The 19,259-nt window shown below is 36.5% G+C and overlaps 1 protein-coding gene across 1 annotated transcript; it reads left to right on the top strand.

Annotated features, from left to right (window-relative positions):
* The first annotated feature begins 21 nt into the window (after positions 1–21).
* LOC591591 (dolichyl pyrophosphate Man9GlcNAc2 alpha-1,3-glucosyltransferase) lies at positions 22–17,712 on the top strand. The gene is made up of 12 exons (XM_030996038.1): positions 22–410; positions 3,306–3,390; positions 4,947–5,036; positions 6,082–6,170; positions 6,886–7,036; positions 7,907–8,089; positions 9,145–9,280; positions 10,077–10,247; positions 11,802–11,872; positions 13,512–13,580; positions 15,673–15,826; positions 16,431–17,712. The coding sequence occupies exons 1-12, from the start codon at positions 326–328 to the stop codon at positions 16,725–16,727; spliced, it is 1,581 nt and encodes a 526-aa protein (XP_030851898.1). The 5' UTR covers positions 22–325; the 3' UTR covers positions 16,728–17,712.
* Positions 17,713–19,259: the final 1,547 nt, after the last annotated feature.

Genomic DNA, 19,259 nt, shown 5'->3' with positions numbered 1-19,259 from the left:
GTTTAAAAATAACTCCTGCTCATTTTTTGTTGTTTACAATCATATTAAACGCGCGCGCATGCCTCTGATGGCTCCACCCATTTTATACGAGATGCATGTAAAGTTACACACAACCAATTAGCCCGTGAAAATGAATGAAAGCTACAGCACTGCTTGCAATCGCCATCGGCTGGCTCCGGTGTGGCATTACGTCGTACCCGTGTAACTAGAGAACAGCGTACGTGGCGCCAGTTGCAGCGGATGCATGGATCAACGTGTGTTAGACTAAGACTAGAGTACGGCTGCCAATTTTCCTAGTTGAAAATCTGCTTTCCTCCAAGACAGCATGGATAACAAGGGGACACTTACATTCTTGATTGTTGTTGCTGCTGTTTCAATACGATGGTGTGTTTCCTTGAATCCGTACTCCGGTAAGTGAATTTGTTTTTGCTTTTTATTAAAATATTTGTTAAACTTGCAAACACAGGTTTAAACATGTGGGGATGGTCGGGTGAATTGCAGGGTGAACCAATCGCAGAGTCGGTGCATGTAGAAAATAAGTGTAAAACTATAAACCAGGGGCCGTATTCGGAGCCCTGTGTTATCTCTAATATTGTTGTATCTTTTGAGAAAAGATAAAGTTGGTATTCTGAACATTGTTGTATCTTTTGTCTCTCTTCTCATGGAGGCGCGATAGCTCAGTCGGTGGTCTCGTAATCCGGTGACCTGGGTTCGAAACCAAGTCAATGCGCTAGTGCCCTTTGGTCAGGCATTAATCCTTATAGGTCCCTCGGAGAGGACCTAAAGCCGTCGGCTATCTGGTTGCTTATACTTACAAGCGCTTTGAGCATGTTAATGTAAAGGCGCTAGGCCCTATATAAATATCAATAGGTCTATGTATTATGTAGACTAGATATCTGTGTATGTATAAAATTATGTATTTAATGATTTATGCGTTCTTAGCAGTCGGGTAAAATAACCACTATAACCATCTCTTTGGTTGCGCCTGCGCTCAAACTTTTGCGCTTGCAATACTAGATCTAGTGCGTATTATTTAGAAAATGGTGCTTAATCCTCATGCGCACAGGAGATAATATGACAAGATAATTGCATGGTATTTTGAAATTTGTTGTATCTTTTATCTTATCTTAATTACAACAATATTCAGAATACCGCCCCAGGCATGAGCAGGCCTGATAAAAACCTGATTTAAATCGGTTTCCTATTTTATCCTGATTTTCCTGATTTCCCTCTTATTATCTCTATTCTTCCCTATTTTTTCCCCAATTTTCCCAATTTTCCCAATTTTATCCCAATTTTCTTACTCAAAAGGGGGGAATGTTGTTAGATGCCATTTTTCCCCGCGAATCCTCTTTTCTTTTTTTTTACTCAAGGGGGGCGTGGTTGAGGGGAAAACAAAAAACCTATTTTTTTTTAGTGCTCACTTTCACCCCTGATGAGTCTGGCCTTTGCTCACTTTTATTTTAGTTGACACAGGAAAATTAATTGTCAGTTGTGTTTGTTTATAGTCATGCTGGTCTAGATCTAGAAATCAATATAGAATAGTCAATAGACTATAACTAATTTAGGTCTAGATCATCATACTAGATCTACTCCCTTGTTTGTGTCTTCTTCTTCTTCTTTTTCTTCTTTGGTGTAGTCTAGTCTGCTTCCTTCAATCTTGAAGATTCTTGCAGAACTTTGGTGTAATGTGTGTCACAAGGATAATGTGCATGTGCCAATAATTAACAAGGTGCAAGTAGTAGCAGCATTGGATCTTTTTGAAGTTAGACTAGAGTCACTTGCTGACTTGGAGTTAGAGTTAGATTTGAAATTAATTTACTAGGCTAGCTTTAAAGTAAATTAAATATAAGTTGAGTTGAAGAAGCGATGAGAATGTATGTACTGTAAGGACAGGTCTTTTTGTACAGAGACAGTGCAGTGAGAGAGAGGGAGTGAGAGAGAGAAAGAAAGAGATGGAACTAGAGTACTAGACTCCTAGAATACTCTAATACTGTTTTCACATTGGCAATATTTTGCTTAACCCCGTACTATAGGTGGGGTTAAAGGGTATCTTAACCCCACCTATAGTCCGGGGTTAAGCTTATTCCACTTTCTTTTCACACTGGCAAAATGTTGCTTAACCCCGTACTATAGGTGGGGTTAAAGGGGGGGTTTTAGCCCCACCTATAGTACGGGGTTAAGCTTATTCCACTTTCTTTTCACACTGGCAAAAATTTGCTTAACCCCGTACTATAGGTGGGGTTAAAGGGGGGTCTTAGCCCTACCTATAGTCCGGGGTTAAGCCTATTCCACTTTCTGTTCAGACTCGTTTTTACCAAAGTGGGCTAACCCCACCTATAGTACGGGGTTAACTAACCCTGCAAAATAGCAGGACTAACCTCGCAATTGTGGTGCTAACTCCTGCTAACTCCGCAATTGCGGTGCCAAGCAAATGAATGAGAACAGAAACGAAAAATAGTCCGGGACTACGCAGTGAAGCGAATTAATGAATTCCAAGGCCATGGCTAGTACGGGGCTAAGGAATTGCAGTGAGAAAAGCCAAAAAAAATAGTCCGGGGTTAAGGATAGTACGGGGCTAAGCAAAGTACGGGGTTAAGCAAAACCAGTGTGAAAAGAGTACTAGTAGAGAGAAGTGAAGAAAGCCGGGGGGGGGGGGGGGGGAGGGGAGGAACAAAACTTTGTGTAGATCATTGCAGTAGAAAGGGGAAGAAGGAAAAAAAAAAGATTGTCATAACTTCATATAGACCAAAAGCTTCAGTCTCTGATATCGATGGTTGTTCCGCTGAGATTGCATCTGGCTCCTCTGACCGCCTCTATCCATACTGGGAATGTCAACAAATGTCAGTTTAATTAAAGAAATGACCCATACCAGATGGTTATTTCTGTCTAAACTTCATAAGGCTTCTCAATCTTAGGCTTGTTAGTGTTGTAATGTAAGTTAAATTGCCATCATCATTATGGACATTACTATCATGATCATCATCATCAACATTCTAACATCGTCATCACCACCTTTTTACCTACCATTTCATTACCATCATTATTACCGTCATTGTTATCATGTTATGATGACAATCACAGTGATCATGATCATATCACATTAATCATTATCATCGTCATCAAAATTACGATCATCGCTATCATATTTATCATATTCTTGATGTGAGGGGAAATAGACCCTGTGCTGTGATTATCAATACAAATTTGGTATAATGTGCTGCATTAATCTGCCAAGAAAGGTTGAGACTGTGATATGAACTCTCAGATTAAAAAAAATATGTTTTTTTCCCTTTTTATTCTAGGTGCTGGTAAGCCTCCTATGTTTGGTGATTATGAAGCTCAAAGGCACTGGATGGAGATGACATATCATTTACCTGTCAAAGAATGGTGAGCTCATTACTTATTATAAGACTTAAAGTCTACTGCCTCTGGATATGGTATAGTAAATCACAATTGAATATGTGCCATATGGATAATTATACCGGTACATATATATTATACAAATATTGAACAAATGAAACACATTCATTATTTGTTTTATAAAACATCGAAGTAGGTCTAATAAAACGTTAATTTTTCAACATATTATGCTTTACTCCTTAAATTTAAGTTGAAGTCAGGCCTTCTCGATTACATTCAGATTGCCTTCACGTCAGATGCACACAACTAATATAACAATGGGATACGCGCAGGGCAGAGAGGTACGCAGTTTACATATAACCAAAATGCATGCTCGTTGTATAGTACTACGGCAAATAGTACTAAATATACACCCCCGTGCAATAGTATATCTATTGAATATCATGTGACCAACAATCCTCCAGTCAAATGACAAGGATCTACTTAGGTGTTGTATAAAATATAATAATGATATATATAATGCACTATACAGTGCGTCCCAGAAAAAAACAAAACCAAGAATTATCAATGTCTTATCATAACTTAATCGCAATTATAATTGATAAATGATACATATTTGAAAAGCTTAGATCCTCCTCTTTCATTTGATGCCACATAAGTGGTTAAAATGAATTTGAAGAGAGGAAACCAAAAAGTCTTTTGGCGGACGGTATCTGAATTTTAAGGAGAAAATCACATTTCTAGAAAGTTGAGTTTCTGCCCTTTCATATGACACCTCAATCAGGAAAAATGATCAAGGAATGACAAAGTTCTGTTTGTTTAAAGTAGTGCTTGCTTTTCCATAATTTTATGAAACGAATTCGTTTTCACTGGCTGCCTGCCGTAGCAACAAACAGAGTTGACACAGGACTTAACTCCGTTTCGTTGACTATCAGCCGTAAACAAAAGACTTCATGCATGGCTGATTGTCAACGAAACGGAGTTAAGTCTGTTGTCAATTCTGCTTGTTGCTACGGCAGGCAGCCAGTGAAAACGAATTATAAGTGTGACTAAGTTATGATAAAACATTGATAATTCTTGGTTTCGTTTTTCCTGGGACGCACTGTAAATTATACATTATCATTATTATTATAATTCATGTCAGAATATGTAGTGATACATAATTCAACCCTATAACTATTTGTTGTTGTCTGATTTTGAGTCTTGAAGTTCAAGCCTATCTAGTATGAATATAGCTGGTATGCAAAATGACATGTTAAACAGGTTAATAAAAGGTGAACAGTACTTTAGAGAACAGTTATGGGGGGGGGGGGAAATGATTTTATGATACATTCATTGATACGTTTTCCGTGGTTGATGTCTACAACTCTACATAAACTAAATTCCTAACTTTACCCCTCGAAAAAGTATGGCAGCAATAACTCAAGCCTGAACCTATAAAACTGCTGCACTTACAAGATAAACCCTAGTATATCTTGACAAAATAAAAACCAGGAGCTATTGTTGCTTGAAAAGAAACCTTGCCAAGAAGATCATAACACTAAATGTCTTTCCCAATCTTACTTGTTTTGCTCATTTTCCAGGTATCATAACACCAGTACTAATGACCTGCAATACTGGGGTTTAGATTATCCCCCTCTCACTGCGTACCACAGCTGGTTATGTGGTTATGTGTAAGTATGTACTTAAAAAGCTTACAAACCTTTTGGAAATATGAGGGGGGGGGGGGGGTGGGTGGGGTGGTTATTTTTCTAAATGCATTGTTTCAAAATGTTCACATGCCTTTAAGCTTTATCAGTTTCAAATGCTTTTCTAAGAAACTAGTGTTATCATGAACATTCTTTAAAGGGCCACTCTAACCAAAACGGGCTAAAAAATGAAAAAAAAAGACATGAAGAACAATTTTTGATGGAGATTCCCAACTTGACGATGATTTTTCTTAGAACTCATCAATAATTCTGGATCTAGCTTTAAAAATGATGACTCGGAATGCTCAGAAAAAAAGCCCAGTTTCGGAGCTGTATTGCGCAACTCCTTATGAAGTCACTGCAGGAGCCTCTCCGTTGAAAAGGAGGGTGATTTAGGCATTAAATATCCTTAAAAAGGCAAACTATGATATTAATGGGGGAAAAAACAACATTTATCCGAAAAATGATATGCACTTGATAATCCCAGTACGTTTCATTTATGAATTACAATGAGATTGTAAGATCCTTAAGTTGTAGGACAAAACAGACATGCCCGCAATGACGCAAAATGCGTCATCAAGGCCATGTGACCGTATTACCTTTTTTTGAGGGGCGTAGCCCAGCAAGCGTGAGAACTGTGAAAAATGGATAGTTATTATCATTTTTTGGTCAATACAGAGATTTTCTGAAAAATCAGAGGCTGGAATATTAATAAGTAGAGGTGTATTCACGTTTTAAAAGGCTATGTTAGTGGGGTTAGAGTGGCCCTTTAAATGCATTTGAAAGGAATAATTGTTGTGGTAGTAGCAGAGAGTCTCTTGACAAGGTGAACACCCTTCTGGCTCTCAAAAGACAAAATTGTAGACATTATAATGCTACATGGATGGACGCATGTACTTGGCATCAGCTCAAATAAAAAATAAAAATAAGCAACAATTTATTTATATCAGAATTCACTGAAAGGGGATTTTATGAAAATCCAAACATAATAAGAATACAGAGTAATTTGTTCTTCTTTTTCTTCTCTCAGAGCTGATAAAGTGAACCCTGACTGGGTTGCCCTCCAGAGGTCAAGAGGTCATGAGAGCGAGGGACATAAACTTTTTATGAGATATACAGGTAAGAGATTCTTAACTGATAAAGTCATGGAGTAAGAGTTTGTAAGAGAATATTTATTCTGTTCTTGGCCAGGTAGAAAATTGTAATAATCAGTCAATGAAAGCTCTCAGGATGGCATGATGAACGTCTTTAAAATACACAACTAAAAACATTTTCATACCATCCATGATCCCTGTCTGAAGAATGTTGAAGAGTTTTAATTCATGTATGGTAAGGCCTAAACAAAAATAGATGTTGTATTGCCCTTTGCTACCGACCCAAAAATTTGAAATCTACGGTCAACTTATAAAAAAAAAGAAGAGAAAAAAAAATATTAAAGCATCCAAAACTGAAAAATATCAGCCCAAAGAGGGAGAAGAAAAAAAGAAAGATTTCCAACCGACCGACCCATATATGCTTTGGCACCTGAAGGGCGATACAACATCTTTTTCAAAAGGCCTAATGGTGTGATGTTTTCTATAGCACTGGTACCTGAGCAGTCGAGGCGCTTGCTTCAAACTTGATATATATCAGCTAATCAACCTTGGTGCACTACTCCAGATTTTGTTGTTGTACTGTATTGTAAAATATACCCTTTTTACAAAACTTGAAAGTTTGGCAGATGCTACATATACCGGTAATACTTTTTTACTAAAGAAAACTTGTTATTTTGTAGCATTAATCACCGAGCTTGATGCCTAAATTTCTATGTTTGTTCATCTTCTTTTCTGACTAGTACTGGTTGCTGACCTGCTTGTGTACATTCCAGCCGTGATTGCCTTCTTCTTGTGGACAGTGAAGGACCGGTCAAACATTCAGCTTCTTGCCTTTGCTGCGGTCACTCTTCTTTACCCCGGCCTCGTTCTCATCGATTATGGCCACTTCCAGTATCCTTTGAATGTCAGTGAAATGAATATCATAATCATCATTTTTCTGAATTGTAATACTACTCGTCCATAATAGTGGCAATTTATTTAGATATCAGAGATGTGGGCCTTCATCATTAAACGCAGCTTAGCAAAAATGTAGAATCATAATTTTATCAATTAGCGGTAGAACCACATCGTTAGGATATGGAGCTGGTAAATGCACATATCATCTCGATGAGGCTTGATCTTAGCTAAACTTTCATTCAGACATGTCAAAAAAGAATTTTCATTAACAAACATCATGAACTATCATGTGTTTTTCATTCTAAACCATGGCAATCCAAAGCAAACCATTTTCCAAAGCAATTCATTATGGTAAATCAAATAGTTCTTTCTTCATAATCAGTAGAAAAATTATCTAATTTGATAAACTGCGACATAGGTCTGTAGAAGCTGGCAGCATGGCCAGCAATAGCTTACCAAAACAGCTAATTTTTCTACCGATTGTGAAAAAGAACTATTTAAAAAAAACTCCATTGAGGTATTTCCTACATCTAATTTTCTTGGCAGAGACAAATTACCTTACATTTCACCCAACAGTGCAAAGTAGATCATTTCAAAAGACCAGTTGAGTCAATTTAAATGTACATGTACAACCATCAATATTCTCATTTCCTCATAAAAAACAATTTGAACTTTTTATGAATTTTTAGCAAATTTTCACTTGGTTGGCCTGAACATAGACCCACAACATATAACTATTACATGATTGCAATCAGCAATAATGTTTTTATTGTGTTGTCTTGAAATGAAGTTTAAGTATTCATTTGGCTTTAATACTTTTTGATGAAGATATTTTAAGCTTCTTAACCTAGTTTTTACAATCAGATACAACTGTATCAGTCTTGGATTCACCTTATGGGCTGTCGTTGCCATGGCAACTAATCATGAGCTCTTGGGATCGGTTGCGTTTGTTTTGGCCTTGAATTACAAGCAGATGGAACTCTACCACGCTGTTCCCTTCTTCTGCTATCTTTTGGGCAGATGCTTATGGTCCAAGGATGAAATAAGGTGAGTCACCATTCTCTTCAAAATAGTACTCTCGTGATCTGCAGTTTTACACTGGTGGAATGGCACAGTTTCTTTTGAAATTCCTCATACATGTAGTATTCTATAGAAAATAATTGATACTTTGAGAATTTAGCATTTACAGTTACTTTGTCTCTAACCCATTGCCAACAGGAACTAGGTTGCCTCTATTTTAACAACATGTATTTGGTATGTGGTATATTAAAATATTTCTTCAAAAAAAAAAAAATGTTATCCTTATCGATGTAGTAGGAAGTTTATACCATCACATTTAAAGCTTTTTATTTTTATATTTTGTGCGAAGAGGATCTTTCTTTTCAAAATTGTTAACAGGTGCATAGATTGTAGACATTGTAAAGCATTTCTAAAAAATTAAGATAAAAAACAACCATAATTGGGTCGCAATCACAAATCTATTTTGTGATACAAAGTACAGAATTGCGATACCAATACCGGATTACATCAAACCGAGAGAGCGAACTACAAGGAGGTGTCAACAACAACGATATATGAGACCAGGCTCTTCAATTGACTCTTACAAATTTAGTTATTTCCCCAGTGATCTAACTATTGATGACAATTCATTGTCTTTGTTAATTATATGGTATTTTAACTAGTAGTATATTTGAAACAATTGTGAAAGAAATATGATATGTTTTTAATTGTAAATTGTCATGCAATTCAGCCCAGGCTGCGAAATGATGATATTAATAAACTGAACTGAACTGAACTGAACAGGACACTTAAGGACTGGGACGAGCTACCTCAGATCATCGTCGAACTGCCTTCTTTGGAGCAGTTCAAGGTGGCTCCTGAAACAATTTAGTTCCCTTTTCAGGAACTGTACCGCATAGAGCTGTATATAACAACTCTATGTTTTACCCTCATCTAGATGCTGAACAGGCGTTGATGAGTATTACCGTAGAAGTAGAAGTACACTTGATGCCAGGGTAAACAAGACTTCATTGAACCAACATGGTGAAACGAAAATAATTAACGGATGAGCTACTTTTTCTTCTTGTGCTCTAATTTGACAGGTTATGGAAACTGGCTAAGATAGGTGTGTTTGTGATAGGAACCTTTGCTTTGTGTTGGCTTCCATTTCTTCATGATATCGACCACATACAACAAGTGATTCATAGAATATTCCCTTTTGCAAGAGGTTTATTTGAGGTGAGTTATCTTTCTTTATTTCTAATAATAACTTACATTTCCCTGTAAAATCTTGTAGGCTCTTTTCTAATTCTACAGTGTCAAAAGAAAGGATGGAAATATAAACTTGAAAATTAGAATCATTAATTGAATGTGTGTCTATAACCACAAACTGACCTAAAAAACAGTCAGCTGTCATTAAAAGACCAGTTCACGGTTAGCACATTACTGCAATGACCCCGAATATCCACAGATCTTCAAAACATGAAGAGGTCCCACTTTGTACATTTTGAAATAATCACTCCTACAGGGATGGAGGTGCTATATAAGTAGTCTTTGCTTCCCCTTTTCAAAGAATATTTCCACCTGTGTATCATGGAGTGCACTGAGTGTGCATGAATGAATGGAAGCGTATCCAGTATTTCGTCTCTGTTTATTTCAAAATTTGTTCTGCAATGACCTTTATCTGCTCATGCTCAGACTGCAACCGTGAAGTGGCTTATTGATTTGAATGCTAAAATGACACATAAATTGCTATAGCATGTGTATCTAAGTTGTGGCAGTTCTGTTACCTATAATATTCATCTCCCTTCTTCTGCTTGAACCACATGTTCTTAAGGATGATAGCAGATCAAGCAGTACCTAGTTTTTCTGTGAAATTTCCAGATAATTACTTTATTATTAATTATACCTATGGAAAAACAAAAACAATTAAAAATTATATACAAAATATTACTTGAATCAAAGACAGAGAGGCTAATTAATCAAATCATTTCAAATCAAGATTAATCAAATATTTTTACTCCCTACTTAACAGGACAAGGTGTCGAATATATGGTGCTCCCTGAATGTAATCATTAAACTCAAGAACCTACTCAGCCAACCATTGCTCATCAGACTCAGTCTTGCCTCAACCTTAATATGTCTAGCGCCCTCTGCAGTCAACCTTCTACTCAACCCATCGATCCAAAAATTAAAATATGCCTTGGTAAGTCTTCAGATTTATGACCAGATGAACACTTCATTGTAAACCACGGAAGATGTTCATAGATTTGTAACATTCAGAAAAAAAATTTGCAGTCAGTAAAGTATTTATTACCAATTTTGGTACGTTTTCATTCGCTTTGCTGCAAGCTTCTTGAAATCTTAAGGGTACTGCATCAGCAGAAGTGCAAGCTACTATGAAGGTCTTAAAGGGAAAGTCCACCCCCAAAATAAGTTTGTTTCGATAGAGGCAGAATAATAAGAAAATCAGGTGAGTGAAAGTTTGAGCAAATTCTGAATGAAAATAAGAAAGTTATGAATTATTGAAGTTGTGATCAATCAAATACAAATTGGCAACTCTGTGACTTATTATACGAGCTCTCCTTCATTTGCTTTGTGCATAATATTCCATAAAATCATGTTTTCTTCGTTATTGATGACGGAATATATATTTGTTCCTTGCAGGGGGAGTATAGAAACATATTTGCAATTATTATATTTAGGGTGCATGTATGGTTGAAATTTTTCTTGAGGGAAAATGAAAATTTTAGATTTTTTTAGTACTGAGCAAATGGAAGTTGAGCTCGCATGATACGTCATAGAGTTGCCAATTTGTGTTTGATTGATCACAACTTCAAAAATCCTAACTTCCTTATTTTTAATCGGAATTTGCTCAAACTTTCACTGACTTGTTTCTCTCATTTTTCTACTCCTATTAAAACTAACTTAATTTCAGGGTGGACTTCCCCTTTAATAAGTTGCTGCACAGGAAGAGTAAGCTTACTAAAAACAGGTATTTTAATGAATGTACATGTACAAAAGGAACAATTTTTCAACACTACACTGTAAAATTTGAGTTAATACCTATTGCAAATGTAAATTGAACAAAAGCTTTTCTAGCCAACCACCCTAAAATAACGTCACAGGGCAATGGCTAAGTCACCAACTAGCCCTTAAAGGAAAGGTTGAGTTCTTTTTTCAGACCAAAAATGCCTTCAAAGTGCTCTTATTCTTATCTATGACAATTCTAGTGCCCTTTTAGAACCTAAAATTGCTATGAAGGTAATTTTAGACCCCAAAATGTGTGAAATTTAGCCAATACGATCTTACCAAGTCAGCCCCACTTCAAAAAAATACAGTGACCGTTAATTAATTATTTAATTAAAAATAACAATACATGAGCCGGCTGGTTGTTCGTAATATAACCAACATGAAAATGCCATCAAAAAAGCCAATATCGGTATTGGCTGAAATACGACGTAAAAGGCGCTATTTCGTTTTTTCAGCGGCTTTTTCAAATTATCTAATATTTGTGGGGGTGCACAAGTATTAGAAATAGTTATATTTATGGATATTTCAGCCGTCTCTGAACCGATTTCGATCAAACAAAGATGATTTTGTCATTTAAATTGTATTTTTCATTATCTCACAAACAAATTATTTTTGTGCAGCGCCCTTCGCAACAGAACTCAACTATCCCTCTAAGTGATACTGCTCTATTACAATTTATGCCTTAGACAATCCTTAACTCTTGGCGCTATTTTTCTTTTATCGACAGGTCAACAGTTCTTTGGTATTCTTCCTGTTTTCCTACCAAGTCCATGAGAAGAGCATATTAATAGCAGCATTGTGAGTTTCGAATAGTTCAATTCCTTTTTAAAAATAAATTCTTAGTTCTTCTAATTTCCTCTGATTCTTTGACCCATGGTGTCCTAAACTTCATAAACCTAGCTAACAAAATAATTTTTGTTGGAAAACAGTACCTTCATGGGATAAGTAGATTGTTGGCTTAGATAAGTAGAGGTGTCGTCGAACTGTCGATCACAAGGTCCGCGGTTTGAGTCCCGCTGCGGCACTAATGTCCTTTGGCAAGACATTGATCTACATTTGCCACACTCAACCCAGGTGATGTAAATGGGTACCTGGCAGGAATTAATTCCTTGAAATGCTGGAGCGCTGTATACGGCAGCTAGGCTAAAGCCGGGGTAATAATAAATGCGCCTCGGAATAGAATTTCTAGATAGACAGCGCTATAGAAATGCCTATTATTATTATTATTTGATCAAGACCAGGGAAAAGGCTTCAGTTTTAAACCCCACAGGTCCTGGAGTAAGGAAGCAAGAGCCAGAAACATGTGCATAACTGAAATATTTGTGAATTTCGTAAGTGATCAGACTCAAGAAAGTTTCATGTCTAAAAATAATTGAATTGTGGTCGACACAACACTACATTTTGCACTTTGCTTAGCTTTCTTTACATTGAAATGGCTGGCCTTACCTAGCAGGCAAAACTGTCAGGTCACCCTAGTTTCTGGTTTTAGAATAAGTCTTCTGCAAAGTTGTGATATACAGGTACGCCCCGTGCTGTCACTTGATTAGGCCATTTTGGAAAGCAGTTTTGTAAAGACAATGCTTCCCTGTAAATTTAAAACTGCAAAATGATATAATTAAATAAGACTTAGACTTGAGAATCATGCAAGGCCAGTATTCAATTCAATACTTAGAGATAAAGTTGAGTTCTGGTCTTGAAATAACATTGTGAAAGAAATGGTGTGGAATCGATCAGAAAACGTTGATCATGTAGCATACAAATATTGGTGTGTACTGCAAGGTTCTGGAATCATCAAAATGATAAGAAGTTTGGCCCAGTATTGGTAAAAATAACAAGCCCTGTACACAGAAAGATTTATGTGGGACTACACAAACATGTGGCATAAAAATGAGGCCCACATTGTTAAAGCTGTTACTTGTCATATTTAGAATATGAAGGTATTTGAAGAGCCATGCTTTTCAGAGAAAATTTTACGCTGATGTTCTTCCACACTTGCATAAAAACGCTCACAAAGCATTTGTCACCTCTCCCCAGAACTCCACCTTCTCTTTATAGTCGGAAATAGGAGTATTTTTACTCATCTTTTGGCTTAGATAAAATACTTAATAAACTTTGGTATTCAGTTAATGCATCTGGCCAAGTATTTTACCCTAAATGTAAGACAGCTCCATAGCAGACTTAAGCCATTTATTTTGGAAGCATTGATTGGTAGGCTTAATGCAACACTACTTTTGATTGACCTAATATGATGTCACTATGCTTATCAGTAATTAATTTGCCGTAAAAGTAAAGCTTGCGAAAGTACATTGCTTAAATATTATCTGAATATAAGTTAAGACATTTAACTTAGCTAAGCCAAATGCTATCTAAAAGTTTTACTTGAACAAAGTATCAACTGAATACCGGCCCTGATGTCAATCTTACGACTGTATTACAGACCAGTGTGCCTTCTTATCCATGAGCAACCCTTCGTATGTACGTGGTTCCTTCTTATCTCCGTCTTCAGGTAAGTTGAATCAATTTTTGTTACAATACGCAATGTAGCGACTCAAAGAACAATTTAGTTAGTCAAATAAAGTAAATTTTTGTTATGACCTTCAAAGCAAAAACTCAAACAGAAATCTATTTCATTTCATTTCATTTCATTTCATTTTATTTATTTTCCACATTAAGACTACCTATCATTCTTCTCTTCTATTTTTAATTGCTGTACTTCTGCATCACCAGGAATTCCCTAATTATGTTTTTTTTGCTTGCACTTTAATTGTCAGGGCTCACAAGGCACCAAGCCTCTCTTATCTTGGAGCCCTGGCCAGTTCTGTTAAAAATAAACTTATATTTCTTGAGATATGTTTATGTTGTAATGTATACTGATTTTATTTCGTATTCAGAACTGAATAAATAAATGAAATGAAATGAAATCATCAAAACCAAATCTTCACAACTGTAGAAGCACTGTGACATTACTTTTGGAATTATATGATTCATATAAAGGGTCCTCCATTGAATGAATTATGAATTGTATTTCAGTATTACCCCATTCACAGTGGTTTTGAAATTTGTAGCGGCGTTGTAGCGGAGCGGCGACACCGCCATAACACCGCTACAAATGCATTCACAGTAGAAAAGTTATCCCGCTGCAGCAGCGGGATAAATATCATGTACCCATTCACGCTGCAGCGGGTGATTTTTATTACCTCCGTAACAAACACGTGTATGCATGGCTCATGACCCGCGAGTGACCCCGATATGACCGGAAATACTTCAGCGCGGGGTTTTCGATTGCTTGAAATTGCGCGCGCTAGCTGTACTTTACACACTCTTCCTCATGTAGCTAGCTCGATCATATTACTTTTTAAAAAACTAGCATTTTTATTGCTTCCAGTCAGAATATTTTAATTTTTTGAAGTGTGAAATATTTTTATTTGGATAATTATAATATCTACATAATAATAAAATCAATTTGAATCCACTGGTTACTTTATTTCTATTTCACTTTATGTTCCCCATTGCTGGAGAAAAGAGGTCAGTGATAGGTAAGTAAACAAATCACACGTGTTTGTCGCGGTGTTATAGCGGAGAGCCTTCACACTGAGTAAACACCGCGACAGCAGCGGGACTGTCCCGCTGCTGTAGCTAGGCGAACCTAGCGATAGTTTGTCGCGGCGTTATCGCGAGGCGGTGTTATCCCGCGATAGTTTATAACGGGTCCGAGCCTTCACACTGAAGACAACACCGCGACAGCAGCGAGACAGTCCCGCTGCTGTCGCGGTGTTTGAGGCCACTGTGAATGAGGTATAAGAGTGACAACACATACACAGTTATGTTCTACGTGTATTTTATAAAAGGAATTGAATAAACTTTTCAAAGTTTATCCCCAAATTAAGTCAAAAGACATAAGAATTTATAAAAATGAACACATATGGGGAACGCAAAGCCTTTGGTCCTTTTTTATTTCAATTTATGCCTAATATTTGTAGGTGGCAAAACAATTACCCATGTGATGTGTTCTTTGCACATAAAAATTAGAATGAACCAAAGACTTTACTGTTAGAAGTTAATTTCATAATACAGTCAAACCTGCTTTAGTGAGTCCTGCCTACCTACAAAAACCACCTGTCTACAAAGACCACATTTTTTGTTTCCCTTGAAAATGGTTTCTCATTGAAACATGTACTAAAGGAACCTGTCTACAAAGACCACCTGTCTTCAAAGACCACTTTTGTGTTTCCCTTGAAAATGGTTTCTCATTGAAACATGTACTAAAGGAACCTGTCTACAAAGACCACCTGTCTACAAAGACCACTTTTGTGTTTCCCTTGAAAATGGTTTCTCATTGAAACATGTACTAAAGGAACCTGTCTACAAAGACCACTTTTGTGTTTCCCTTGAAAATGGTTTCTCATTGAAACATGTACTAAAGGAACCTGTCTACAAAGACCACCTGTCTACAAAGACCACTTTTGTGTTTCCCTTGAAAATGGTTTCTCATTGAATCATGTACTAAAAGAACCTGTCTACAAAGAGCACTACCCCTTGGGCGGTCCCTATAGATAGGTTTGACTGTTACTTGTTTTCTCTCCTCCTTTTTCCATCAGTATGCTTCCTCTGTTAATCAAAGACGGGTTGATTCTTGCAACCATCCCCCTCATGGTGCTCTTCTACACCGGGTCAAAGGTCAGCCAAAGTTCATGGGTCACCCCACCGACGTCAGATCAAAGAGGGCAGTCCGCTTCCTTCAGAAATTTTGCTGTAAGCATGCTTCTAGTTTATTGTCAGAATGGAAGGACAGCACTGGAGATTTCCTTTTTTTACAAACTTATCCTTTCCTCAAACTTCACATGTTTAAATAAGTTTGTAAAATGTATCCATTATCATTTTCTCTTGGAAGTGAATTCCGTTATTTTTGCTCTTACCATTTTCAAGTTTATTGCAAAGTGGGAATTGAAAGATGACTGGAAGTAAAAATTTGGAAAGCCACTGAAAGTATGTTTACAAGCATGATTTGGCAAAATGAGTTCAACATATCTACAATAGCCTCGGATGTTTTTGAAATTACATTGTTTCCCAGCCAACAATACATTGAAAATTCATTCATTGCTGCTATGGGAGGCATGCAAAGCATTGCCAAGAAAAATTTATTGAGGTAACTTACAAATTAATGTACATATATCAGTTTACGACAACAATGTTGGAGACATTTCTCACACGTAATACCATGGATTTCATATTTTTTTAAAAATTAGATCTGGAGGAAATTGTTAATGCATTAATTATAATTACTTTTAGGGGGGTCTATATCACCTCACACTTATTCGCTAAGACATTGTTTACCTCTTGAATTTTTCCCATGCAGTTCTGGTGTTCCATACTAGGGGTCATTGCACTCACTGCATGTAGTCTTGTTATCCAGTCTCCACAACGATTTCCTGACCTGTGGCCTGTCTTGGTGTCAATATACTCCTGCGGTCATTTTATCCTGTTTCTGATCAGCTTCAACTACCTCCAATTCACAAGCGAGGACATTGGACAGACGTCGGCTATAGAGGGGGCTGTTCAGAGCAAGCTAGGGGGGAGAGATGGCCATCAGGGGGTCGGTAATAAGACAAAGAAAGGGGGAAAGAGAAAACAGAAAACTAACAAGGTAGACTAGCTTGTAACAATTTGGTTGCCACTAGTCTTGCAAGGTCTAACTCTTGATGTCATCTGGGAAGTGCGTTGACCCGATGATTGCTACTTCTACTTGTAAATATGGACAATGCTGGACAGAACCTGAAATTTTCAGGACTTTTAGGAATAGATGCAACTTACAAAAAGCTTTCAAAAATCCTCCTTGAGCATGATAACCAAAATGGCTGATGTAATAATTATACTAGTGGACAGGCTGGAAATATAAAATGAGTGTCTACATATATGATTTAAGGTGCAAGGACTCGCTTAACAACCCATATTGAAAGTTTCCAAAATACGTAAATATTAAAAAAAAAAACAGGTTGTATCTTAAAATGGCCAGCAAAATGAGTATGGAATTGATTTTGGAAAAGAATGGGGGAAAATCTTCAAGTAGGTTTTAAGATCCTGAATGATAATAATAATAATAAAAACGTTACTTATAAAGCGCTTACCACCGAAGTCTCTAAGCGCCATAACAAACAAAATAGACTGATAAACAATTACATATTAAACAATACAAAAAAGTGCAAATAAACCTACAAATAACAATACATATGAAATCCTCATCAAAGTGAACAGAGTTAGTTAATCATCAAAAGCAATTTCGAATAAATGTGTCTTAAGACAACTTTCGAATTGAAGTCTTTTGTTCTACACCTATTTCTCAATCAAACCTGAAAATTCAGCTTCTCACCCGTTATGTCCATGTTTTGGCGTATTTTTGAGTTGGTCTATGAGATAGAGACCTCACTCTGAATATTTGTTTAATGTCTGATCATTCCATTCTCATATTCATGAATATGTGATTCGTATTAAATCATAAACATTGATTTCAGTCTAAGTTGTATTACTGTTTCGTATTTCTTGAAATGTCTTCCTTAAAGGGATTTGTTTAACAATGTTAAATCTGAGATGCGTGGCCCTACCTGTTATCAGTGTCTGTGATATGGTGTTATATTGAAGCCCCCAAAAATTGTACTTCAAAATGATCAAGAAGTGCCTCAAAAAAGTAAAAACTTTTGAGTGACCAGTTTTACCATACTCGTTTTCCCAATTAGACTGTAGTGTTATGAAAACCGTTTGGCAAACGCAAAACGTGATTTTGATTTTCAATCATAAATATCTTGATAATCAGACAGGCGATCGGCTTGTAAAAGTCAAGGGGTTCTTGACTGACCTTAAGGTTTATAATTATCATTGCAGCATGAGCTAAATCAAGGATTTTTTTAAAGGATCTAAGATAAAGTAACCAGATCCCTTTAAGTAATAATCTTGTAGGTAGCTTCTTTTCTTAATTTCTTCTCAGTGACAGTATTAAAGCTTATCTGCCGTAGTTTACAGGAGGGATTAGACTGCCCTGCAAGGTCACTGGACAAGTGGTTATCTCATCAACTCAGCTCTCAGTTAACATAAGAAAAAGAGGATCATGGGGGACCAATGGTCACCGATTAGGCATTGTTTGTTACATAGAGGGCGCAAGTAGCTACAAGTAGTGCAGTGGGCCTTTAAAGGCACACTGTCCTACTTGTACCTACTTGCTCCCTCTATATAGAATACTTCCCCAATCGATGCCTGTTGGTCCCCCATGATCCTCTTTTTCTTATGTTAAATGAGAGCTGAGTTAATGAGATAGCCACCTGTCACAGTAACCTCGCTGGCTCGCTGGGCGGTCTAATCCCTTCTTGCTGAAGTAGTAAAGCCTACCTTTAATATGTAGACAAAAAAAATGCAATTATTTGATTTTTCTATAAATCTAAATATCTAAAATATATCTTTTCTCTGATTGAATGCTTTTTATCATTTTATTAGGCTTTGAAATAGGTAGAGTCGTAGAGATATAAATAGTAATTTCCTGTATATTTTCCCTACCTTCATTTGGGAATGAATGAAAGTCTTTGAAATATCTTGACAAAAATATACTTATACAGTATGCTTGCGGATGCAGCATGTGAGAGAGAGAGAGGATTGAGGAGTCCTGAAAAGGACTCTTGGTAATCTTTCTTGAGGGTGTGTAGTCCTGAAAAGGGAAAAAGACTGTTGTTATGAAATATGTAATTACAAACATGTATTGCTTTGCAAAATAACTTTTTCTGCATTCCAAGTTCTCTGTACTGGGTCATATCTTCCAAATGGTTTCAAAAGAGCTGTAGAATTCATTACACCAAAGAACTAAAAAAAAACATTATCTCAAAATTTACATCTTGTAGCAGTTTGTGAGTTGTACATCGTAAAGTTGAAGGGTGTGAAATATTTTTGAAAATGTTTTTTGTTCTTTTTACATTATATTTGCAATTCAATGATATGAAATCAAGAACAAGTCCCCGTTTATTGACAAAATAAAAGCCCATTAAAGTATGATTGGGTGACCACAGTTATGGGAAATGCAAAAAAAATATTAGGAATGTGATATTCAATCCATAATTTTTCAAATTCAACACAAATCTATTTAGATCAATTATTACCGACTGAACAGCAACATTTTAGACTTGGGGTCAAATCGGTGCAACTGGAG

Source organism: Strongylocentrotus purpuratus, unplaced genomic scaffold, assembly GCF_000002235.5.
Source record: "Strongylocentrotus purpuratus isolate Spur 01 unplaced genomic scaffold, Spur_5.0 spur5_scaffold_3, whole genome shotgun sequence".
NCBI classification, from domain to species: domain Eukaryota; kingdom Metazoa; phylum Echinodermata; class Echinoidea; order Camarodonta; family Strongylocentrotidae; genus Strongylocentrotus; species Strongylocentrotus purpuratus.
This window is presented reverse-complemented; position numbering and strand designations above follow the sequence as displayed.